Source organism: Pleuronectes platessa, chromosome 12, assembly GCF_947347685.1.
Source record: "Pleuronectes platessa chromosome 12, fPlePla1.1, whole genome shotgun sequence".
Lineage (NCBI taxonomy): Eukaryota > Metazoa > Chordata > Actinopteri > Pleuronectiformes > Pleuronectidae > Pleuronectes > Pleuronectes platessa.
In genome coordinates, this window is record NC_070637.1 from 16,184,137 (window position 1) to 16,210,654 (window position 26,518).

The window sequence follows — 26,518 nt, forward strand, 5'->3', positions numbered from 1 at the left end:
AATAATGGATCATCCTGACATTCACATGATTTGTGTGTAACCGATTTGATTCAACAAATCCACTGATAAATTTCCCTTTGAAAACAGGAGAACTGTGCGGGGCATCCAGAAGGATTCAACCTGCCGGAACATAAATGTCTGAAAAAAATATTGTGCTAAGTTGATCTACTTCATTCTGGACCAGAGTGGTGGACCAACAGAGTAACATCACCAGCCATGACAGTAGCACAACCACAATTTTTTCACTTCACATGTAAAATAAGACAGTAAGGAGCAGTCGCACAAATCTCCTCAGAGCGTTTCTGTCAATCTGCACGTTCCAGGTGAATGAAATGGAAATATTCCAATCGGCTGTTCAGGAGGTAGAGCAAGCTCTTCCTGTTGACCCTGATTCAACCGAGGCAGAGTTACGTAAATAACCCCTACACACACACACACACACACACACACACACCACGCCAGTTTGTTAATCACATATCAAGCTGTACACACTGTAGGTACCTGGCACACCTACAAATCACCCGGTGGCTGTTTGTCTTGGTGTGTGTTTGTGCCACGTCTGTCCTATTTGTGGGTGTTCAGTTGTGCTACAGATAATGTATTGGAGCAGAGTGAGTTACTGCCTGAGAGCTGGGTGTTTCCTCCTCGCCCAGGAACATGAGAGAAGGTCATAAAGGAGATGGAAAAATCTCTGGGTCTCATGTATTAACTGGGACATTTTTGGGGGATCAGTTCAAAGGGCTCAGATTCAATTGTTCTCTTATAAAAGCTGCATCGACGGAGGTATCGTTTTCTGCACAGGAACTGTATGCCAGTCTGTGCCGTGCTGCAGGAAGTCGGGCCGGCTTCCAGCAACAACGCCTCCTTTTCCCTGAGAGTTTGACAATATTCACCACCTGATGCACAGTTTGCTCAGCCTCCTCTTCTAAGATACCAGAGCTCTGACATAAGAGAGGCTTGTTTCATTGACCTGTCTTTGTGAAATGTGAGAGCAAAACTGTAAATACACACGAGCAATGAGGAAAAGAGGAGGAAGAGGTGGAAGTACAAAGTTTAATTTTAAACTGGTGACTGAAGGAACCCAGTACCGTGTGGTTCTTTGCGTTAGTTAAGTGAGAATATGATTTGTTGTGTGCACAAGTGTGGTGTTACATGCAAACAGATTAAAAACTAATATGGTGACGTTACAGTGAAAACTGGAGGATACCTAATTAAAGATAGGGTTGGTAATCCTGGAACAGCTACACTTGCACAAACATACGCGACCAATACGTGTCTTCCACTGTCATCGAACTCGCGTCAGAGCCACGCCCCCAAAACACATAAACGTGCACTGAGTGACAACTAGTAGAAGACGACTTTTCCGTGACTCCCTTGCTAATATCCGACCAATCATTTTTTATGGTCATGTTATTTTTTTTCACACAATGTTATTTATTGTTCGGTACGGGAGTAAGATTTCAACAGTAAGAAAAAAATGTGTATCAGAAACTAAAGACCAACCCTACCTTTAACAGGTCATAGTGAATAGGTAAATGAACATGTTATAAATAGTAAATTCTGTGTTGCTGGTACAGCCTCTGCATGCTTCGGGCAACCGTACTTCTTCTATTGTGACCCTCGTATTTAATAAATGGGTGGCGCTTTAACAACAACATCGACCATAACTTCAAAAACACACATACAAAATTAAATTACAAATAAATACGCCAACCTTCTCTTCTGGTTTTGCAATACAATGGGCTCACAAAGCACTTTTTGAAAGACAAACCTTGGCACTTTTCGTTTACATGAGGAAGGAGGATTGTTCTCGTTTCCTCGACTCAAGCAACAAACTTGAGTTGAAAGAAGATTCATGCAGCAGGTGTGAGGACAGGGTCATTATCACACGTCGGGTTTGGTCGGATAATGACGCCGACGGCATTCGAAGAACAGCAAACGCTGCTCGCGGCCGACAATTATCATTCCAGTTGTGGGGAAGCCGAGCTGCGATCTCGCTGCAGAGATTCTCTCGCTGTCTGTTTTCCAGCCTGTTCTGTCTCTTCTGGTGCTGCCGTGTATTTAATCTCGCTTCTCATTAGGAGAACAGCCTGTCCTCCAGTCCGACGCTGGTTAGGAGACGGTGTCCCCGGGATTGAAATCAGCAGAGATTCAAACTGACCTGCGCTCATCAGATCTGCAAACGAGAGGGAAAGAGAGGGAGGAACAATGATTCAGTCACAGGTGTCAGCAATGTGTCTCCGCTACATAGTACTGACATTTGGTTTGAACTGATTTTGCAGGAATATGGCGTCAAAACGTGACAAAGCAACTCCCGCTGCTGTGTTCACTGTGACGTGGTTTGCAATGAGGTCAGAGGGCTTTAATGAAGGCTGCTAATGTGTGAGCATCTACGTCCGCCTCCCTTCACGTCTTTGATCGGCGCCACAGACGGGAACACTCGGCTCTTCAAGCCGTTTCTTCGGGCTCCCCATGTCAGCACGTCCAGCATCTCCCAGCCTGACATCACAGGGTTCTTAGATTCAATTAAATATGTGATCACACAAGCGTAGCGCAGGATCAATGATCAACGATCAGTCTCATCTATTGTAGGGAAATGTTTGAATACCTTCGCTGCAAGATCCTATTAGTGTGTGTAAATTACAGAACCCCATCCTGAGTGTGGGGGCATCAGAAAATAATTGGGAGCTTGAGAGTGTTGCGTAGTTTAACTCTCAGGGGAAATACTCTTCCGCTCTCTCCTCTTCCTCCTTCAGCAGTAAGGTCAGACTTGTCATAAGACGAGCGATTAATTAATGCTGCCCTCTGACAGGAGTGCAACAACAGCAATGCAAATAAAGATGGAGTGTGAGACTGAATGAGGGAACAGCCGTATGTCGCAACTTGTTAAACCCCATGAGGCAGAGTTTTATTTTAATACTGCAACGATGGAGGTAATGTTTTCACCCCCCGTCCTTCAATCTTGTTTCTTGGTTGTTTGTGTGCTAACCAGATTTCCAAATGTGGATTCGTACAAAGCCCCCCCCCCCCCCCCCAACACACACACATTCTTAAAAATTGCAAGATCGGGCATTTCCCCCAATTTGCCAGAAAAATATTACATAGATCTTTATGAAAAACATTATCATAGTTCTGCAACAGAGATTATGATTTCATGACCTGCATTGCTTTGTTGGTTTATCTGTAAGACTTGAATGAATAGAAGGAGAATGTTGGAACAATTCAATCAAGCTTCACCAAACTTTACACATTCCTGGATGTCAGTTCCCTTTATTGGCCGGATCTCTTTTGCCAAAATCCAGGAATTATTCCCTGGACAATTTCCAAAAATCTGACAATGGTAAATAAAGTGAAAATGAATTCCTTGATCTGCATGAAAAATGCTTTTTTCCCTGAACCATTCCTCAACCTTGTGGAAATCCTTTGAGTTGTTATTTTGTATTCTTACTTTCAAACAAACAAACGAACAGACGAGGGCTGAAAACACAACCTCCTTGGCAACGGTATTCAGATATTCTAAAGTTCTGTCCTGCAGGTCAGAGAGTCCAGGGACAGTAGACTATGAGAAACCAGGACGAACTTTTCACTATTTTCAAATATTTTATTAATGAAGCTATTGATGAGGATAAACTATGCATATTACTTCATAAGCATGAATCTCCTCTGTCGCCCTGTTTAGGAAGAATGAAGCCTCACTGCTTTAACATGTTTTTCAAAATGAATTACACAGTGAGAATGTTTATGTGTCAGAGATGAAACTGATCAGTTTATGGGTGAGTCAGACCTCAGTAGATGTTTTCACTCAGGCGTCCCTGAACCGAAACTCTCCCACAACTGATCAACAGTCAGATGAAGTATCAGTTAGAACAGCAGAGGATTAAAATCCAGTGAGAAAGAGATAACACCGCTCTCTGTATCTGTATGTATCTAAACACTGATTCAGTCACCCTGCATTCTCAATCCATGACGAATGTGTCTTTAAGTGCTTGTTTGGCAAAGAGCCCGTGAAGATGTGTTGGTGAGATTTAGGACATATTTACCTTGGATGCTGGTTCCTGTTCTCCACAGTCAGTCATTGTGTGTTACAGCCTCATGCAGGGTGTCACTCAGCAGTGGATCCAGACTCAGCTGAGACATACTCAATGTTTTCCTCCTAATCCACTCGTGTCCAGCCGACGCAGCTGTGGCCTCCGCTGCTGCAGCTCCTCACACTGAGAAACGACCAATCAAAAAGCTCTGCTGCTTCCTGACGGGTTGCCGTGTCACCTTCCATAATAGAGTCCAGCAAGTTTTCCAAAACGCCTTAAAACTGTTCGTTAAAGTGCATTGAAATCAATAATACTGTCATATTTTCATCAGGTTTTTGACTAACTCTTGGTGAAATAATCACAATTTAATATTTCCAGGATAATCTAAGTTTAAGAATGTTCTGTAAATTGTATTTATATATAATAATGACCTTAAAATGTTTATTTAAATGTATGTGTAATGGTAATAACGAGCTGTACTATAATAAAAACCAGTACAAGGTTTTATCAGACAATAATTTAAACCATTTATGATGGATTGAGTGAAACTCAATTGTGACTTGAATTAGGGGTCTTAACATTTAGGATAATGACACCAAGTTGTATCAAATTATATAATGACTACAAAATTGTAAATTGTTTAAATACGACAAATCTGTGATTATTTGAATTTTCAATATAATTAATAATTAATAATAAAACCTTGTAATAAATTAATAAATATTTATCTGGTTAATTACTCAAAACTTTGGTTAACAGTAATATTAAATATCGATTAGTTCACCATTAATCAGTGATGTCTCGTTTTCAGTGTTAAGTGTAACTTTATATTATTTTAAAGTCAATTTAAAAGTGAAAACTAAATTCCCTCTTTCACCATGTCTACCTCTTCATTATTTAAAACGTTTGAATGTCCTGTTTTAAAAATGCATAGGCCATCTGTGCACTTGTCAGTGCAAACAAACTTTGGCTAGCTGCCCTCCAGTTTGAAATGAGCCATGACATGCATTTCTATTCCCACTGAGCCGTCAGCTCTGTAACCAGTGTCAGACTACAGGCTCACCACATGTGTCCTTGTGGGCAGTATTGAGGTGAGGTAGATCACACTTCCTGTTCACTTCATGCTCTGTCCTTCATCTGGAACCCGGGTTGGAGAATTTGGGGATTAAGTTTGAAAACAGCCCAGAGGTTTAAAAAGTCTGAATGTGGACTTGTAAGAAAAAGAAAAAAAAGTGGATAAGACTCTTATTGCTTTAGTCCACAACAATAATGAGAGAGGCACAGGTAAAAATGCAGCAGTCCTCCCACCACAGGGGGAGATACATCACTACACAGAGCTCTCGTCCGGCCTGGGCAGCAGCTGAGTGCCTTTCCTCTTCTCCAGGATCTTATTGAGCTCATCAGCAAACGAGTAGGAGTGCGGCGACGTGTTCTCAGTGTCGCTTTGCCTCAGTAGCACGTAGCTGTTTCCGTTCATTCTCCTCAGCATGCTGGGCAGCGTGGCCGACAGTCCGTTGGGGAAGTCGCACTCTGGAGAGGGAAGGTGCGGCGTGGGAGGGAGAGGGGGGGCGGGGGGAGGAGGCTCCTTGTTTGGTGACGAGTGAGCCTCGCCAGGGACAATCTGGAGGAAGCCTCCGTCCTGGACGCTGCCGTTATGTTTCTTTGAAATGCCATTACAAACGCCATTGCCGTTGCAGTGGCTTGAGATGGTCTTCAGCTCCATGTGGGAGGAGCTTCTCATCTGTTTCCTGTTCCTGTTGTGCCTCTTACTGTTCGGGTAGGCAGAAGCAGCAGCGGCACGTAATGAGTACTTCCCTCTGTTGCCCACTCGCAGGCAGAAGCCCACGTAGACGAGGACCACGGTGAGGACCACGCACAGGGCGCCGAGGACGGTGATGAGGGACAGGTACATGGCCTCCATGTTCCTGGGGGAGAACAGCTTTGAGTGGGGGAGGAGAGGGGCTGGGGGTGGTGGCAAGGGCCTCTCTGAGGTTGGAGAATCAGTGGCTGGTGGCATGGTCGCAAAGAGGCTGTAAGGATCTTCAGTTGGCTCGAGAGGTGGCGGCGGGGGCAGGTTAATTTGGATGGTGACGTTGTAGGCAACTACAGCGACCTTGATGTTGTTCTCGACAGCGTAGCAGGTGTACAGTCCGATCTGGTCCTGCCGCGCCTCGATGATCAGCAGGCCGTCTGTGCCGGTTCTGAAACCCGAGTTGAGGCCGTAACCCTGCAGCTCGCCGCCGTCCAGAGTCCAGAGCGGCGTGGCCAGGTTGGAGCTGAGCTCACACTGCAACAGCACGTCGTCACCCACACGCACAGAGCGGCTCCGCTCCACAACATCTGAAACGCACACATTAAGTTTAAAGGAAAACTCACAACAGCCTCTGACTTATTTTATATTTTAAACCCTTTAACACCAACTTAATTAAATTGAAATGCTGTTCAAAGTTATCGAAGCATTCACTCTAACTACCGTGTTTTTCATTCCTGCCCGTGTGTCACCTTGTACAATGACCGAAGAACGGATGCTGCTACGTTTTAATAGACTGAAACTGTGAAGTGAGAGAAGGCATTTGGCTGTCTTGAATATCAAACAGATTTCTCTCCAGAGATGGTAAAAATGTGATTAAAGGAGGGAGGAGAGGAATTTGCCAACACAGTGTGCATAATCAACTTCCAAAGCCATCGCATGACAACTGTGCATCTTTCAAGTCCTTCCTAACATTCTCTATTTTTAATCTTCCTTTCATCGCCCACTGTGCCAAAAGCAAACTTTTTTTTAAACGAGTGGCACCTAATGGTAGATGAGTGCTCTGCGTACCGTCTTGTGTGTTCTCACATCCCCTGCTGCCACGCTGGATGTCCTGGATTAAACTAGACCTGCACAGAGAGAAAACACAGCCATAAGAATATTAGTTTCTTTCTGTATTCTGATCAGTGCACATCCCACATGACTTTTACTGCTTAGATAACAGCTTTCTCCTGAGTAAGCATTGCTTTCCACGTCAATCAGTAACCTGTAAGTCCACAGCTGCATGCAATGTTTATTATCACAGCCAATATTCCTGCTGGCGTTGTCGTTGCGCAAGAGTTCTGGGAGCTGACAGTGTGACAGGGCACCGTGATACCTGAGGTTACTCAAATCAAAACAAGCCAAAGGGCACCTGCAGCACTTTAATCATCACCTGATTGAATCTCACACACACACACACACACGCACACACACGCTTGCTCATCCTGCAACACCCACATGTCTGCTTGTGCCATTACGTCCACACACTGGGCTCCGTTCCAGGCACAGTGAGGGTCCCTGGCAAAGATGCAGTCGTAGCAGGATGTGTATCTGTGGCAGTTGGAGAGCGGGAGCTGCACCACGCCCGACGGAGAGCCCACGTACACACTCATCTGAGGGAGGAGGGAAGGTGTCATTATCACAGGATGGAGATCACTCCTCTGATACAGGATGTGTGTGCATGTGATGGTTGAATACACTACCTGTTTTGCAGATATCAGTAGAGCGCTAACAGGCTGTGGCTCCTCAAACAGTTGAAGCTCCTCGATAATGTGGAGTTGACCCTCAATTTCTACAGCTTTGTGTAGCCATCCTTCATCTGAGGGACACGTTCAAAGAGGAGAGACACGAATCAAACATGTGAGATGTGGACTTGTATAGATAATCAAGCTGAGAACCATGGAATCATCCATTCATTATCTACTCCACTTATCCTTTGAGGGTTGTGGGCAATAGGTGGGCTACATCCTGGACTTAACATAGAGACAAACAACCATTCACACTCACATTTACACCTACAGATAATTTGCAGTCTCCAATTAATCTAACCTCATTCAGCATGTCTTTGAAATGTGGGAGGAAGCCGGAGTACCCAGAGAAAACCCACGCAGACACTCAGAGAAAATGCAAACTCCACATAAAGACGACAGCCGCACCAAGAGCCGACTTGTTGTGAGGCAACAGGGCAAGGATTGTTGGTGTCCATGTAAATGTAGTCAGTGACACAATTGTGGGCTGCAGTTTTTGACCAGGTCTCTGTTTTGCTTTTCATATCAGAGTGATTTTTACACACCTGTGCCCATGTATAACACATGATTTGTTTGTCCATCCGAGCCTTGGATCTGGTGCACAGCCATGTGCGTGTAGTGTGTGGTCCTCCTGAACAAAAGGGGACGTCTGTCTGAAGGCTGGACCTGCTGCGACATCAGGGGATGCCTCCTGACAAAGTCCAGCACATCGTCGGTCAACGAGGTGGAGACGTTAATGCCCCTGGCCCTCAGGGCGTCGGTTATACACTGCAGGGGAAGAGGCCAAGGACAGGCATGATACAGGCTCCAGGAAAAGACATTTTTGGCTCATTTGTCATTAAGGCTGTTAATAAAAATGGGCAGTGGAAGGGAGAGAGGATGTCATGAGGCTTAGCGAGGTGGTCTGCACGGAAAATTAGGGGATCAAGAAAACGAGAGCCTGTGGAAGATTGGTCCGGGGAAAACGCGATAACAATGAGCCTGTGTGAGCTCAGCGGGTGGCTCAAGCTGACATGTGGGCGACTCAGCTCTCTGTGCACCTGACGAAGGGAATGACTTCAGCCAGCTGCTCTAAGAGGCTTTCACACTCTCATGTTAAAACCTTTGACTGTTTCTCCTTTCCCCTTAATATCAAAGTTAAAATTAAGTCCAACAAAGTGATACTACAGTGGATAATGTCTGCTCATGCCAAAAGTGCCCCGGCCCTGGCTGCCACACTAAGCCACAGTCGCCAAACGCTACGGGCTGGAGTTAATAGTCATGGAAATGGGTTTCAGTGGTATTAAGCTGGCTGTGCTTTGAGCCTCATCCTTGTGGACACTCTCATCATCAGTGACACATTTCTTTAGTGCTCTATCTTGTGCAGTGTTCCCTGTGTGTGTGTGACTGTGTGTTTACCGTTCCAGGTCGTGGGTCAGGGATCTTTCCAGTGTACTCCCTCCACTTGGAGCCAGAGTCCTGGTTCTCCATGTAGGGTCCTTGGAAGGCCTCTTGGACTTCAGACAGAGAGAACCGACACACCGCAGACGCCTTCACGTTTTTCCTTAAGACGTCGACACGCACGCACACACACACACAGACACACAAAGATAAACCGTGAGAAAGACCAGAGCACAGGGCGCCTACAATAACAGCGGTAAACCCAGTGTTGCCATAGAGACAGTAGTAGAAGTACAGTAGACCAGTGGCTCACGTTAGAAAGGGACAAATGGGAGGAACGAACAGGGGAGGGGTGGAGAGATTGTATGAAGCCGATTCAGAAGTCAGAGTTTTCAATGAGACTTTGCTGCAGTATAAAACCCGATTTGCTGTTACCATGGTAACCACAGATATTGCTAAATCGACCAGGACTGAAACACTTCAACTTTTGAGTAATCTGCATGTTTAATTAATATTCTGTCCTCAAACTCCTGCAGATCTCCTTCACGCAACTTGTTTTTCTATCATTTGGATTAAAAAAAAGTTCTCGTGGCCTCGTCTCGCCCTTCTCCTTCATCTCATCCCCTCTCGTCTGCCTCGATGTATCGATCGCTGCCTTTCATCTCTGTCCTGCTCATTTACATTTGCACCCTCAAAGCCCGCGTCGGCTGGAGAGCCCGACAACACATATACATCCCCCACTTACCACTCCAGGCCAAAGATGCCATAGAAGAGCGTGTCCTGCGGCGTCTGCCCGGGCAGGACGAACACGCTGCGCAGCATGTTGAAGTGGAAGTCGTACTCGGGCAGTGAGCACACGAGCCTGGCCTTGAGGAAGGACGTCCAGCGTTTCTGGAGAGTCAGACGTCCTCCCCGGTCCCCCTGAGGGAAGAGAGGTGGAGAAGAGAGGAGGAACAAAGGAGGAGGAAGGAAGAGAAAGGGTCACATTAAGTCAAATCAAATAAAAACAAGCTGAACACTGCTCGGGGAGGAACACAAGGGGGAGTGAACCTCCTGAAAAGCTGAAAAACGGCAGGGGTAAGCAATAACTGTACGTTCAATTCAGCTGACTAATCCACAGGCTTATATACCAGCGAGTGTTTGTCCTCGGCGGGTTGAAAGCGCACACTGTGAAGCAAAATTCTTTCAGTCTGCCAAACACACAGACACACTTCAACACCTGCCGACAAACCAGAAAAATGCTCTGACAGGTAAACGATGGAAAAGCTTGACTTGAAGACACACATATTTTGCATTGTCTTGGCCTTTTCGTTTTAACTTTTTGAATATTCAGCCAAAGGCAAATTAAAAATTTCACGCGTGCCGACCGGAGGTATTTCGATAAAGCCTATTAAGAACATTCAGGCAGAGAACTTGTTAGCCGACTTTATATTAAGATGCCACAGGAGAAAGCAACAACAGGTTTATTGCAGTGTACAGGTGGCTCTCGCTGCTCTTCGCTCCTACCTGGGCAGCAGATAATGTAAATCATCCAATTTTTAGGCAGCAGCGGATGCCGAGCACTCTGTCTTTCCCACTGCTGTCACCCATTCCTGTCACTCTGAGGCACGGTGACTCCACAGCCCATTCGTCAGCTGCACAGTCAGCTCCCAAGGCCTTGTTACCGATGCATTCTCCATTCAGCCTCTCATCTATTATAACACCCTCTCCTATCATCAACTACTTTTCGAGTTGCATAGGTTCGAGGAGGGGATGCATACCTTCAATCCCAGTTGCAAAATATCTCCCTGCATCTCTTTTTAAAACTGGTCTCACCTTGCAAACCCGAGCCACTCGTGCCACCCTGCTGTGGCTGTAGGTGCTCGTCTGCTCCTGGCTCCTCTCGGTGAAGAAGAAGTAGATCTTGTCATCGTCGCCGGTGCTGCTGATCAAACTCTCCTTCACAAGTGCAGAGCCGACAAAGTCTGCCTCTGTATGAGGGAGAAAATGATGCAATGGCTCACACAGCGATACTGTAATTATCCAATGATAGAGGTCACTTTTCATGAAACAAAAAAGTGACGAAAATTGAGAGGCAGAAACCATCTTGCATTGCAGTTGGCTTCCTATACTATGAGTGGAAACCTATACGAGTTCATAGTTTGCACAGATGGTGAGAAGTTGTTTACATGCTTCAGTAATCTGCAAAACATCATGTTTTCGAGTTTCTGAAACCCAGCATCATATTAATGAGACTGTCAGAAGCTACAGGATGCTACCATCTCTGTGAGTCTCCACAGTGACAGACTGGGAGAGAGAAACAGGATTATCTATGCATGTAAAACTAAGCTGCTCTGCTTTAAGAGTAAGTGGAGCAATCAGATGCAGGTTTAACGAAAAGTAAAATATCACATTTTAGAATAAGCTCGCAGAGCAAACTCTGGAGAAAGTCCAGAACAACTGACTCGAACATATGTGTCCAGAGTTCATTGCATCTCTGAAAGCAGCTTCTGTGTCTGCGTGGGTTTTCTCCAGGTACTCCCACTTCCTCACGTAATCCAAAGACATGCAAGGTTGTTAATTAACAGGTGAGCGTGTGTCTCCTGTCTCCTTCTCAGCTGGCTCCAGCCCCACCTTGGGGGGTATAGATAATGGATGGATGATCCACTGAAGCTGCTCAGGCTACTTCAGCAGAGAACTGTATATTCTTGTTGATGTGGAGGCTTAACCTCTATTTAGCTGATTGACGGACAGATGCTTTGACCACTTGGACCACCCTGCCATCAAAACATCTTTAAGAGCTTTCATCATTCGAGAAGCTTAACTTACCGTTCAGCCAGCGTGTGGGGGCGTCCTCCGTCTTCAGAGTGGGAGGCGGAGAGTTGCGGCGAATATCTGGAGAGCTCCTGAACTCGTACTGGGATGCTGTGTACATCTGCTGGTCTGGAGGTAAAATCAATTCATTGGATCATGTGTTTGTCGGATGAAACTCTGGAAATGATCGCTAACTGTTGAAGGGCTTCACCTATGATGAGGGCGGTGTAGCCTGTTGTCGGGTCATAGGGACATTTGTCTCTTCCGTCCTCAGGCTGAGATGACATCACAAACCTCTCCTCATCCTACACAGGACAAAACAAACGGGGACGGAGGAAGAGATGTAGTGAGCTTCAGGCTAGAAGAAGAAATTCAATATCAAAATCAGTAATTTGTTTTGCATGGACATACTATATATGCACAGAGTGGTCTGAAGGCGTGAGTCCCACACATGTAGAGGTGAGTCGAGTTGAACCTCTGGAGGAAGCGGATGTGATTGTAACACTCGGTCTGGAAGAGAAATCGAAAATTACAATGAGGAGGATGAATATCAAACCAAACAGAAAAAAAGATGAAACGAAAGAGAAAGAGGGAAAAACTAAATGAAACCTTGTTGTCTTTTCCCTTGAGAAGACACTGGCGTTTTTGCTCGGGGGAGGCCTCCCACTCGATCTAGAACACACCACATAGCATAGAGTCACACAGGGGTTTCATACCACAGATTTGCATGAGTTTTAGCAAAACAACACAGATCCGACAGCAGATAAATGGAGAATAATATATTTTTTTCGCTTTAATAATTCATCTATCAGGCATGGCAGTTTAATCTATGAGGCATATTTGATACACTGATGTAGATTCAAGGTCCTGTACAGGGACACTAAAAACAACACAGACAAAATGAAAAGAAATCTATTTAAAACCAGTTTAACACAACTTTGAAACAAAATAAAAGAGATTCAAAGAGTAGATTAAAGAAGGTAGAAGAGGAAAAATAAATACAAATGGTAAAATCTGTATAAGAAATTGAAATAAGTTGAAGGAGTAAAATAATAAAGATAACATTGACAGAAATGTGTAAGATAATAAAAAACTATTGTTAGGAATTTCGTAATTGTTACTGTGTTGCAGGCTTTTTACTCTTATGTAACAAAGAAAGTCGACTTTAGTTGACATTTTTACTTCCTGCAGCATATGGAGGAGTGCTTGTGACACACACACACACACGTTGTCACAAACACCGCCTCGTATTTACATAATTAGCATAACAGCTTAATGTCAGTCTGTCGGCAGGTAACAAACACTGCGGAGTGACAGGTGGATAAAAAGGCTTTTCAGCTACGATGGCTACTTAAGGGAACTTCCTGTAAACATTCGAATGGTTTGAGGACAACTCTGTTGATAATACACTTGAGGGAAATGGAAATAGACGAACCCAGATCATAATTTAAAAGTTATATCCCTAAAGATTTTACTTCTAGTTGATTTAGTAACAACTGTCGTTACTGATTAGTACATTTCATCTTATCCCAGAGTTTCGGTTGGAATTGAGGCATTTATTGATCATTGGAGGCAGGAAACACACTTTCTGCACCAATGACCATGAATTTTTATGTCCGTCTCAAAATAACAACTGTTGTGCTCTTCTCGAATATATGACATATGCACAGTAATACTTGGTTTTCTCTGAATACTTACCCACCACAGACGATACAAAATACTGCACAGATATAATTTAATAGCAATTGGTGAATAGATTTCAGCTATTAATAGTATGAATAATTGGATTTCACATGAAGAGGAGATGGAAAAGATGGAAAAAGATTCCAGTTTTTCCAAAGAACCCACAAAAGAGACAGAAATGTGTAAAGAAATCATGAATTAAACATTGTGATTCATGTTTTTAAGTTGTAACTTGAATAAAGTAAGTATTGCCAATGTTGGGTTGTTGTAAATATTATGCTAATGACTGCATTAACTAGAAGCTATTTCCGTTTAGACTTTTTCCATAGCGGAATGATATTAATATGAACTCTGAATCTGTTTAAATGGTAGCCTTACAGTAGCCTTTTCTTTCTCATTAATATGTATATTTATGCAGCAAAATACTCCTGTGGTGTAACTGTGAGCTATTGTGTTAAAAATAATGTTACTCGCACAGACAAACACAAGGGGAGCAAGGGGAATAAATATTGTTGCCACAAAATGTAAACTTATCGCCTGAAAAAGTTCCTGCACTGTGGGATGCAAATGAATCCGTGTCAAAGTCGAAGATACGCTGGCTGAGGTGCACGACACGCAGCGGCACGGAAACAAACAAACTCACGGCGAGAGCAGAGCTGGCTGAGATGTCAGAGGCGTTGAGACCGAATACAGCCCCCCGGGCGCCGACGTAGAGACGCTCACTGTCAGCCTCCAGCAGCATGGTGCTGTAGTTAACGGTAGAGGACGAGTGGAAGCGCCTGGAGCCCTGGAGACCTGAGGAGGAGAGGAGAGGAGGAGAGGAGAGGAGAGCAGAGGAAAGGGGAAGAGGAGTAAAGATTAGTAATGAGGACCTTTTGTATCCCTCTGTCTAGTTCCACAACATCTGTTTATGTAAAACAGCTTCAAATGTCCTTCAAACTAATTCATCATCAACCTCCACATGCACCACAAACACTGTTAAGTGGCTGAATCAGCGACACTGAAATGGATGATTGGTGAAATTTGAGAGAGGAACCCTGTGTGAATATTGAACAATATGAGTGGTTGAAAAGGCCGGATTCCAGGCATGTCTCAGCACACTACGCTATCGATCATGGTCTGTCTCGATGGAAACAACAAGGTTAAGAGAAAAACATCTTTCAGGGAAAAACACATCATCTTTTTGTTTCAAATAATCCAGGAATTAACTAGTTTGTCTGGTACAGCACCACACACCAAATACTCGCTGCTCATCTCAATTTTTATGTGATCATTTCAACAAAAGAATTATTACAGCCTCACATCAGTGTCTAATAACAACTCTCTTTGTTTAGGAAGCCGCTGAATGTGCAGAAAGTTATACGCATCAGGAGGTGGAACATTAAGAGAAGAACACATCAGGCTTTTATCAACCAAACCCAACAGTATGAGTATGACAGTATGAGAATAAAGGGAAAGGTATAAATCTGTTAATCTTCTGTGTTGGACTTCTCACTGTGTGATTGCCGAACATCAGTGCAAATTGGTGAGATGGCCTTCCTCTCTGATTTGAGCATTTGGCTTAAAAAAAAACTGAGATTTCTTTGTCGCAGCTGGGAAAATGTCTCTCTTAAAATCCACTGTGCTGTAGCTGCACAGAAAATATTTTTAAGTGACTTCACAGAAAGAAAAATACACAGTACAAGAAATGTGAAAACACTATTCCTTGTAAGTAGCTGCTTTTTGTCAGCTGCAGTGTTTTAGCCACTTTCTTTAAAGCCATTTGTGCTCGTCTTTATTGCTGAATTGATTAGTTAATAATTGATTAGATCACTTAATTAATCTTCATGTAGTTTGATGACAAATTAATTTATACACAGTTCCCTGCCGCTAGCACAGCTAAAAATGGAACAAATATGTGGGTTCCTGATTTTCTACTTTTCTCTGTTATATAGACCACGAAGAAGATAATTAAAACGGTCCAATCACAACATGACATTTCATGAGATCAACTTCAACTCAACGTGGGGTCAATGGTCCTGTGCTTTTTGTGGATATTCCCCAGCCCACTTTTTTCCATCTATTTGAAAACACAAGATACTAATGAGGCTCAGTCATACAAACACTCAGCAAAACACACACGCACACATACAAACAAAAAAATGTCATAAACTCACAAGCTGAAGTCATGACGTAGTGGAGTTATGTAAGTTTTAAACATTCAATCTATTAGGACTCCACGTTGCTTAGGTAAATATGACTTCCCCGCCCCGTCTTACTCACACACGCACCACTTACAACCTTTAGACCAGTAAGTGTTATGATAATAATAGTTAAGATATTCACTTTTATTTGCAGCACTTTTACCAACAAAGTCATAAAGGGCTTCACAGAAGAATATATATATATATATATATATATACACACACATACTGTACATAGATCTGGAAAAAAGTTAAAGACCAAAGACCACTGCAAGATTAACAGTTTCTCTTATTCTACTATTTAGAGTTAAGTGTAAAAAATATTGTTTTGTTCAATTAAAACTACAATTCCAAATTCAACAGACACTGGAATGAAATGGCTGCCATCGATGTAGAAATGCAGAGTTAAGACAAATCAGGAATGGGCTGTATATTTTTTCTGGAGCTGTATTTCTTTAAAAGGGGTTTAAAGGCAGAAACAGATAGATGTCTAATCTCAGTTGGTTAATCATTTCAGAGATTGGGGGCTCATACTGGAAAAGTAAGATGGCCTTTAGTCAGTCTCCGGGGATTTTATAACCACAACAATAACTGCATTGTTGTAAGAAAACACTGTGGCTAAAAATAACAGCAATGTGATAATTTGATGTCTTAAATATCTGCCATTGACGAATGCTGAGCAGGTTTAACCGTCATCTGGGGTGGAGCTCTGACAGCAATTAGGCCGTACAAACTTGAAAGCGAAAGACTTTGCACGTCTACTGATGAGAGCAGCCAAACTGACGAGTGTCAAAGTTCCCCAGCTCAATCCCTTCCCCCTGAAGACTGCATGGTTATCAAGTGAGCTGTTATTAAGATTCCTATCAGCTGCTGCACATCACAATCCACTCTGCTCACTTCAGGAGCAGCAGTTCTCATCCCTGACTGCTCCTGCAGCCGATCAGGTGCCTGTTGTTCCTCCCATGTGCTCAGCAGCAGGAAGAAGAGTATTACCTGTCTGAGATTTTCAGAACAATAACCTTTCCTACGTGACCTGAGTGTTTCATTGTGGGTGAAGGCAAAGCATTACAGCAGAGACAATACCCAGTTTCCTGTGCGTAATCTGAGTATTAGAACGACACAATACCCTTTGTGTGTGTGCGTGTGTGTGTGTGTATGTGTGGGCCTGGCAGTCAGAGCCAGGTAACACAAAACAACCTGCGTAGGGTACTGACACAATAGAGGGAGGTTTTTATCTGGGCTTCATTAACAATATGTGATGTGATCCCAATGCACATTTTAGCCTCAGCTTACAAGGCTGTGCGTCAAAAGGTGCTTTGATCAACTCTACAGCAAAAGAAAAAAGGAGAGGAAGAGCAAGTGGAGGGACCTCAGCTCACCAGCATAGTCCAGTGTTCCACTTTGAACACCCCTGTTCTATATACACATCATTGTGTGTCTGAGTCTGCAAGTGTGTGTGTGTGAAGGAACGAGCAAGCTCCGAGGACTTACAGCTCTTCAGGGTGCTGGAGGCTCATGCCATTGGACTGTGACATGACAGCCTTATATACAAATTTACACTCGAGCGCCAGGCCTGTGTTCTGGGCGATGGTATAAACAAAGTTAAATCCATCGACTGTGACTGATGTGTGTTGCAGATTTTCAAAATACTTCACGAGCCAATGAAAAGGAGTAACGAACAGTGATACTCTATCCGTTTTGCCGTCTTTTAGCCTGAATTCATCTAATTTTATAGTTGAATTTTTCGTTGTGTCAAGTGGAAAAAGGGAAGTTGTTATCGGGAGAAAAGTACAGGTGTGTGTTTGTGAGTTTCACTGTGTTCCGGTGTGTGCGTGTACAGTATCAATATTCCCCCCAGATCTGGAGGCTTTTAGGTTGCTAAGAAACACAGCGGTTAAAGGGATTACTGGTAAGTTTGCCGATCGAAAGATGTGCAAACGTTAAAATAACAAAGACGAGACGTAAGGGCAAGTGGTAGGAAATATGCCGTGCATATGTAGAAAGTATGAACTAATGGAGAAAAAATAACCACGAGGGATAAAGAGTCCAAATTGAAGAACCGTGGAAGAGGGAGGAGTGGATGAGAGAGTGATGGGGTGACAGACGAGGAGAGGAGTGTAGGAGGACCGGTGGGCTGCAGGCTCCAGCACAAACTGATGATGAACCGAAACTGAGCTAAAGGTACAGAGGAAGGAGATGAGTAATGAGTGCAAGCAGGTGATGCGTGGTGAGAAAGACGACTGCAGGAGCGGAGAGTTTTTTTCCACGGGTAGTTTGAGTACGAAAATTTGATCGCTAACAAAAAAAGTCATCAGATCATAACAGTTACGCTATTAGGACACACACAGACACACAATTGCCCACACAAGCACCAAAAGCAAAATACTGTATAGGACCATCTTGCGCCATACTATGACTGTTGTCATGGTTACGCTGCTTCTCCACTACTTAGTGGTGTCAGTCTCCCCGGCTGCTCCTTAGGGATCCAGGCGTGAGCACTTTACTCATCTGCCTCAGTCTCTGTCACCCTAGGCTACATTCCATCACTCACACAGGCTAAATGAATAATAATAATGATTACAAAAAAAACTTGTGGTTTCGGGGCAGGTGTGATAGTTTCCCTGAGGCAAGAAAATGTATGAGCAAGTCAATATGCACACAAATAAGACGAGGAGAAGGAGAAGAGAAAAGAGCTGTGTCAGGAGAGAGAAAGGGAGTGAGGGATGAAGAGAATAAGGATATGAAAGATTACTAGATAAAGAAAGAGGCAGAAAACAGCTTCTGTGGTTTAGCAGAAAAAGAAAGAATGTGAGGAGTTTCTTTTTCTATTTAAAAAAACCTGACTAAATCATTGTTGGTTTGAAAGCTTACACTGCATAGGTATTCTTTAAATGTTGATCCAGCTTACTTCGTGAGCAGCAGCTGGGACAGAGGGTCGTCAACTAACCAGAATGTCAGTGGTTCGATCCCCGCCCCTACCAGTCAGCATTTCAGGTTGGCTAAGATACTGAGAGCCCCTGCTTGTGCTTCAATTTGCTCTCAACCTTGACAAGACCAAACTACTTTACCTTCTAGGGAAGGGCTCTCCCACCCAGGACCTTACTATCACCATCAACAACACTGTGGTATCCCCCAGCCAGACCGCAAGGAACCTGGGTGTGACCCTCAACAGTCAACTCTCCCTTACTGCCAACATTGCTGCAACAACCCGCTCGTGAAGATACTGCACATCGGGAGAATACGCCCCCTTCTCACTCAGAAGACGGCACAGGTTCTGGTCCAGGTTCTGGTCCAGGTTCTGGTCATCTCACGCCTACATGACCGCAAGTCCCTCCTCGCTGGTCTGCCTGCTAGTGCCGTCCGACCTCTGCAGTTCATCCAGAATGCAGCAGCTCGACTGGTCTTTAACCAATCTAAGATTTCTCTCACACTACTAGGCTCATCCGCTCCCTTCCCTGTAGCAGTAGCTGCCAGCATCCGTTTCAAGACACTAGTACTTGCGTACCCTGCTTCCAACAGATCGGGCCCAGTCTACATCCAGGACATGGTTAAACCACACACTCCAGCCCATCCACTACGCTTTGCAACGGCTAACTGGCTTGCGGCTCCCTCACTGGGAGCTAGCCACTCAATATCACAACTCTTTGCTGTCCTGGCTCCCAAGTGGTGGAACATGCTCCCTAATGGCATCAGAAAGTTTACACATCTTCCACCGCAGGCTGAAGAAACATCTCTTCCGACCACACCTTGGTTAAGAAGATGATGTCTGATAACCCTTGTCAACTCTGTCGTTTATATTAAAGAAATTATAATAATTACATTTAGTTGCACCTATATGTTGCACTTGTGGTTTGGCTTTTTGAAGGTAATTGTACTTACATGATTCTTGCTGTTCTGGGTTTGTATCCGCGAGGTTGAAGGCACTTATTGTAATTTGCTTTGGATAAAAGTGCCAGTTAAATTATATGTAATGTAATGATGCTCTGCTTGTGCTCGCCCTGTGCACTGGCACTCACATTTTCTGTAGGACAGAAATCCTCGCTCCAGCTTCAGATCTTCTCCTGGTAGCAAAATGTCTGCGCTCTGATAACTCCTCTGCTCTTTGACTTTTTTGTTATGCTCTTAGATTGGGCAACAAGTTGGTCAAAATTCCCCAACCATTAGAATGCCAGGGGTAGTTATGACAAATGATACTGCGTAATGAGAAGGGCTGGAGCGCAGGGAATCTAAGCACAAGTAGGGTGTATTTGAGGGTGAGTGTAGGGCTTTGAGAGAAAGCCTTTCAAAATCTGAACATGAAATCAATAAGTCCTTCTTTCAAACTGAACAAGCACGATCTTGAATAAACCCCGCCCAATCACCTGCATGGTTTTGTCATTGTTTGCTTACCGCTGTTAAGAATAGTGATGCGTGGAGTCACATCCAGGTCCAGGGGCGATTTGAACGGGTAGCCGGCCGTCGCACACACACAGCAGCTCAGTAGCAGGAGCCACAGTGCAGGGGATCGAGCTCCCGGCATCTCTACTAAACATGCAAAGGCGCTCATACGAACATATTCAACCTGTTGCTCCCACACGTGGTCATATACACAGGCAGCCTCCTTCAAAGTGCAGGAGGAAGGACTGAAGAAACCTGTAAAAAGATAAAAACACACAACAACTGTGTTAGCACGTAGGTGGACACTTGAGTAGACACAAAATCCTGCAGAAGTGGTGAAAACGTGACACCTTAAACAAGTCAGAGGAGAAGTTGAAAAAAGAGGCAGCGAAGTCGAACGTCCGAGTTCAAACACAGAGAATAAGCTGACGTGCAGGATTTCACCAGGATGACGACAGAGATGTGAAACAGACCCAAAGTGCATTCGCTCAATAAACTATATCGGGTGCTTTCGCAGATCAATGGCGCTCTGCGAAACGGAGCCGTCTCTCGGCTATTTAAAGTCTCGCAGCCTGTGTGGTGTGTGTGTGAGCGGCAGCCTGGCCAGTCCAAACACATGACTGGAAATATCATTAACCAAACAGAGTCGGTCAAACACAGCCACGTGCTGAAACCACAAGCAAACACTGGAGGATTAAGCTGCAATGTGGAGCGATTCGGATCGATAAGGTGCGAGAGTGTTTCAAACAGCAGACGTACCTGAGACATGTGAAATCCAAGAGGAGGGGAAGACTGAAATATGATAATATCTGGTAGTGTGTGTGTGTGTGCGTGTGTTGAGAATGTCAATGTTGTTACTGCAGAGCAAGACGCTCTTTTGGAGGAGTGATGGGAGAGATGGTGTGAGGAGGACTGAGACGTGCGTGTGCATGTGTAGCAGCAGTGCACATAGCAATCTAATCCAATTCTGTGTGGGGGAATGGGGACAGCTCTCTTTTTCTTACTCTCTTTTTGTCTCCCATTTAAACACACACGCACACACGCACACACACACACACAATATCCCTGGATCTAAATCTAAACAGTCACACTCTTTAACACTTTCCATTAAACAAAGCATGAGCCTCCAGCACCCTGAAGAGCTGAAAGTCCTCGGAGCTTGCTCGTTCCTTCAGTCACGAACAAACAGACACACACACACACACACAGACTCAACACACAATGATGTTTATATAGAAGCATGGATGCAACAGCAAAAAAAAGCAGGATAGCTGAGCCATTAGCACAAGTTGTTTGTGACTGCTCTGTTATAGAAAGTCCCAGCAGAGCCTCACGGCTTGAGAGCTGCACCATGTTTCGGTCCAACACAGCAATAAGCAGGTGGATGAGAGACCCTCTGCTCGCTGGGAAGTTAACAGTAGGAAGTAACAGTAAGACTCACAGGCTCACAACAGGCACTGTAACGTGATATCACAACTGTTCACCAAGCGCTGGTTCTATGTGAGACTTTCATCGACCACTAATGTTATAGAAAGTTCCATAAATGTATATTTTATAATCCGGACCATCCTGCAGGTTCTTCCTGTTCCAGCAGATTTCTCTATCGAACTAAATCATCACAACAATGTGAAACTTATGGATTTATGTTATACTGAACTTTTATTCCTATTTATTTCTTAATTAAATGCACAGTGGCGCAGTTGCATGTAAGAGCTGTTTTGAAAATAAATCTGTGTTTGGCCAACTGCCACAAAGTACTATAACCACAAGTTATGCAGGAGATAAAATCACAAAGATGATTAGAATAAAACGTTCACGTGAATTTTCATGAAAAATTGATTGAGAAGAATCATTATTTTAAAGGATTGTTTCTGTGATTTTAAGTAGTTCTCATCACACTGTATATTCAAGTTTTCATTTTTTCTGCTAACTTTGGTTTTAATTAATGTAAAGCAAGTGAAATGTCCTGATTGACAGCTGAGATTGACCCTTAAATAATCAAGCACATGTATCAACAGGGCCTCACTACTGCGGCTCTCTATTTTAGCAAGGAAGTGGAGATATGTTGTGCATATAGTCTTTATAATATATAGTATGGGATTCGTATGTAGGACTTACTCCGAATACAAGGAGTATTTCAATGTTTTTGAAACAGTCTCTTATAGCAGCTTTATTGCCTTGACAGAAAGGAAGTTTGACTTTGAGAAGTAAAATTTAAATTAAAGCCAACAACATCTTCACTGCGATGGATCTAATGTCTCTGCAAATACATAATTCTATAACCTTGAAGTGAATATACACCATTACCTCTAAGGCTGGAAATATTGTTTACCTAAATGCTTTGGAAATGTCCAGTGTATGTGTCCAAATGCACAAAGATCCTGTCAGAGTGAAAGTGAGGCTGCAGTATTGAGATCCCTAAATGCAGCCATTTGGTAAATATTACTTTTATACCTCTTCTTTTCAAAGTGGTAGCAGAGGTGCACTGATTGCCATTTGATAATTCAACTACTTCCCTAAAATGGGCTGTCGGGGTCTCAATCTGTCGACCGCACTGGTCCTGATGTGGTCATATAATGTGAGGAAGAGGAGTCTATTCAAGTGTAAATGTTTTACACCATGAGAAAAAGAGTAAGAGCATTAAATGCTGTCCGGAGGTCCAGCAGCGAGCCAGTAATTGTGACATATCCAATTCTCTATCATCTATAAACCACGACTCCAGAGTTGCTCTGTTTACCCATGACCCCCCCCCCCCCCCCCCCCCAAATGCAGGGGCTTTCAATTGTTAATTGGCCATTGAGCACAAGAGTCAAAACTTGGAGAAAACATAGAACAGAGAGACGTTGAAAAATAAGACGGGGCGCACCCAGAGGAAATCAGAGGGACGCCACCACTCACGATCCAACCCCTCTAATCTCTCTTCACCCTGATTTCGCTGCCAGCTCTCGGTCCCATGACATCCATTCAAGGAAATGGATTTTTATCGGGCAATTATAAAGTGTCTATGAACCTGCCTGAATGGGGAAGGGTGGAGCAGGGTGGTGACAGCTCCATCAACAGACGACTCTATATCACGGGACTCAAATCTCTTTTTGACTTGGATGTGTGTGTGTTTAACAAAAGATTACAATCTAAGGCTTTGAGTTGTGCGTCAACTGAGAGAGAGAGAGACTGCTTTAAAACACAGACACAAAAGGAGGCAACGGAACTGAACTCTATTTGTTCCCAGTACTGTACGGCACTTTGTACAGTCACTTGAATGCAGCACTAAACCGACTGTTCACACTGGGCTCATTCTGACATAACAAAAAAAAGAGACAAAACTGATCAACCCATTCAATTTTGTTTACGATCTTTCATTATGTACAGTGCACCAACCACACCATGGCAATTTCCAATATATGCAAATATACGTGGCAATAAAAATAATTCAGATTCTGATAAGGGCGCATTGGCTTCGCAGCTTATTTGTGGTATTTGTGAAGATATAGAGTTTAAGTTTTTAGTCCCGCAAAATTCATGATCAATGACATTTAGGAAAACAATAAGCTTACAGACATTTCAGGCATTCAGTGAAAAATTGACAAAGAAAAACTCTCATAGCAAGGACCACAGTAAATAACCCAATATCCAACATTTGCCTGAAAGGTGGATTCACAGTCTTTCTTTAGAATATCATTGCAATGAGGAGAATGTTCTTAAGAGGAGCAGAGGAATCTCCTCCAGGACCGACAGACGTGCTGTAAGTGTTGCTTGAACAAACTAAATGCTAGTAGAAGCTAAATATGCTGTATTGTAAAAAGTTGGAGAATTTGTTCACACCATAGACTGTACCTCCCGCTGTCCAGACATAAAGCTAAAATCTTCCAGATACAAACTCAGCCATCTTGCTCATTTGGAGCCAGAGTCTGCCCAGTGGTGATCGGGAATGACCATGAAGCAGCCAGGTCCAGCTAATCGCAGTCTCAGCTTTCAATCATGATGTTTCACAATAGTTTTATAGCATCAAATAAAACAATTGTTACTTAAACTCTATGATAAGAACTAAATCTAATGAGAAGAAGCATCTCTGAGCAAAATGTATTTATCGTGTAGTTTGACTTTTTAGTTTGATGTCCCATCTGCTAACATGGAGGAGGCAGGGTTTACAGCCTATACATTAAGGGGAGATGTCATGATATCTATATCGTTTTACAGTCTATAGTTCACACCTACAGTATGTTTGCAGTGCAGACATAGCCAGGAGAAGCTGCTGCAGAATAATTATTTATACGGAAAAAAATAAAAGCAAGGGATAGGTTGAAAACCAGTAAAGCATTTGAATGATGAGGAAGAAGAGAAAACAATAGGAAGAGAAAGTCAATGACGATCTGCGTAACAATAAAATACCTCATGTTCTATGGCCCCCTATTTGCATATCTAAGTGTTTCTCTTCCACTGTCCACAGCTTCATGCATTTTTAAAGAAAACACAGACCGATGAGTGGGTTCAGTCGGTTTGCACAGGTTTATCTCTCTGATTGGATGATCACTAATGATTAGATCACAGGTACAAAGAGCAGCAGCCTGGACAAGAGGAGGCTGATTACACGTCTTTAGCAGATCAATCATGCTCTTCAAGCATCATGCCTGTGTTTGCGGCTCATTCACTATAATCACAGCTGCTCGGCCGGATGCCTTCCACATGAGTTTCAGGCCGAAGCTTCATGTTTGAATGTTTTACATCTTGAACACAGTCCCTGCTGATACCTGACGGACCAGTGCAGCCCCAGAGGAAGTGTAACTCAGTAAAGCAGGAGAGGGGTAACTGGCTGGTTTTCATTCAGCACATAACCATTGTACGTAGTGCTGAAACTATACTGAGGTAAAAATGTTCTCATCATTTCTAGAGTGATAATTTTTAGTACAATAAATGTCACATTACTGTCTCTGCTAAGTTTGAAGGTTGTGGGTTTAAACTCTTTTTCATGAGACAAGAATGAAAAACACTTGAATATCTTTTGTGTTACACCTCCTCACAGTCTATACACAATGCACAACCAATATATTGATGTGTGTTGTGTTTTTTTCTTCTCAATATAATAACAATATAAATCTCATCAATAGCAATATTTTGAATAAAACGATACGATTTTAATCAATACTAATACAATTTCTATATATATCAATATCTCATCGCTCTCAATAAAACAAAAGTTTAATATATATTGATATGTTGCTATTGATGATAATTATATTACGATAATTAGTTTGATCGTCTACCCCTAAGATATTACTCTCGTTTAATACGTTACATCTGCTTGATGAAATATCTTACAACGTATTTGAGACATTTTTATATTATGGGCTACACGTATTAAAAGTCTGTAAATTTACATTTTTAACATTGTTATAGTTTTAAAAGACAACTCATCGACACACACGTACACAACAGACACGCACACACACACAACAGTGAGGAACACTGCAGACAAACCGTGAAGAAGAACATGGAGCAGAAAGTGGTTTTCATGTGTTTCTGCTGTGTTGGATGTGAGCAGCGGTGGTTTCATGTTCTCACCTGAATCACGATCCAATTCCTCCGAGACAAAGACCCGTACGTTTCCTTCAGCTCCGGAGGATCCAACTGGACTGGAAGCGCCCCCACGCACACACACACACAATCACACACACACACACTTTGAAGCACACAACCACCCACAGAGAGTGACACACACAGCAGCGGACTCTCCGAGTACGAGCTCCTCCACTCTCCGCGCCGCCGCCGTCACAGGTGGTGTGCACCCTCCTTTCTCGTTTCCTCCGTCCTCATTCCTCCTCCTCCTCCTCTTCCTCCTCCTCTTCAGTTCTCTAAACGCAGTTCGCTCCTTCTTCGCTTATTTCGCCACGAGACGCTTCCTCGGTGCTTGAGCTTGTTCCTTCTAAACACAGGTAAATAAACACAACCTGTTCACTGCTGCAGGCTGAGCGCCCTGCGACACCCAGCGGCCACCGAGGGAATTACACCTCACCAGGGGCTTAAAGGGATTGTTCACCGGAAAATCGAAATCCACTCATTATCTATTCACCAATATGCCGATATGGGGGGTTGAAGTGTTTGAGTCCACAAAACACTTCTGGAGTTTCAGAGGTAAACAGTGTTGCAGGCAAATCCAATATATTGAAGTAAAGGGTGACCACTTGAAAAAACAACAGAAAAAAACATGAAATGCTCCATACTGCTCCTGTGGTGTCATAAGCCCTGGCTTTCAAATTTGACTCGAATCAAGCTGAAATAACACTGATGTTATTATGTGATAAATGAATATGGTAAACTCAAATGTTTGCCTGTTTACACATCCAGCAGATGTGGAGCAGGATTAGCACTCATTCATATTTGGGCTCCTGGCCACCTGGTGATCGGCATCCAATATTCACTGTGTTTTCTCCAAATTTGAAGCATCTGAACTTTTCACATCAAAGTTGATTGCTAACTTTTCCTGTCTGATGCTGGACATGTGGCTTGAAATATGGCAGCTTTAACTTTTTCACATTA

General features: G+C 43.5%; 1 protein-coding gene across 2 annotated transcripts; it reads right to left on the minus strand.

Moving 5' to 3' along the window:
* Positions 1-1,039: 1,039 nt before the first annotated feature.
* LOC128453039 (semaphorin-4G) lies at positions 1,040-25,923 on the minus strand. Of its 2 annotated transcripts, none has more exons than XM_053435654.1 (16): positions 25,544-25,923; positions 19,997-20,239; positions 14,068-14,219; positions 12,351-12,413; positions 12,153-12,251; positions 11,953-12,046; positions 11,757-11,870; positions 10,764-10,918; positions 9,694-9,869; positions 8,967-9,111; positions 8,114-8,336; positions 7,524-7,639; positions 7,279-7,433; positions 6,850-6,908; positions 4,041-6,368; positions 1,040-2,176 (listed from the first exon to the last, which is right to left on the minus strand). In XM_053435654.1, the coding sequence occupies exons 2-15, from the start codon at positions 20,151-20,153 to the stop codon at positions 5,356-5,358; spliced, it is 2,721 nt and encodes a 906-aa protein (XP_053291629.1). In that variant the 5' UTR covers positions 20,154-20,239; positions 25,544-25,923; the 3' UTR covers positions 1,040-2,176; positions 4,041-5,355. The 2 variants fall into 2 exon arrangements, with proteins under 2 accessions (XP_053291629.1, XP_053291630.1); XM_053435655.1 differs by lacking the exon at positions 25,544-25,923 and adding an exon at positions 20,335-20,548.
* Between the last annotated feature and the right edge of the window lie 595 nt (positions 25,924-26,518).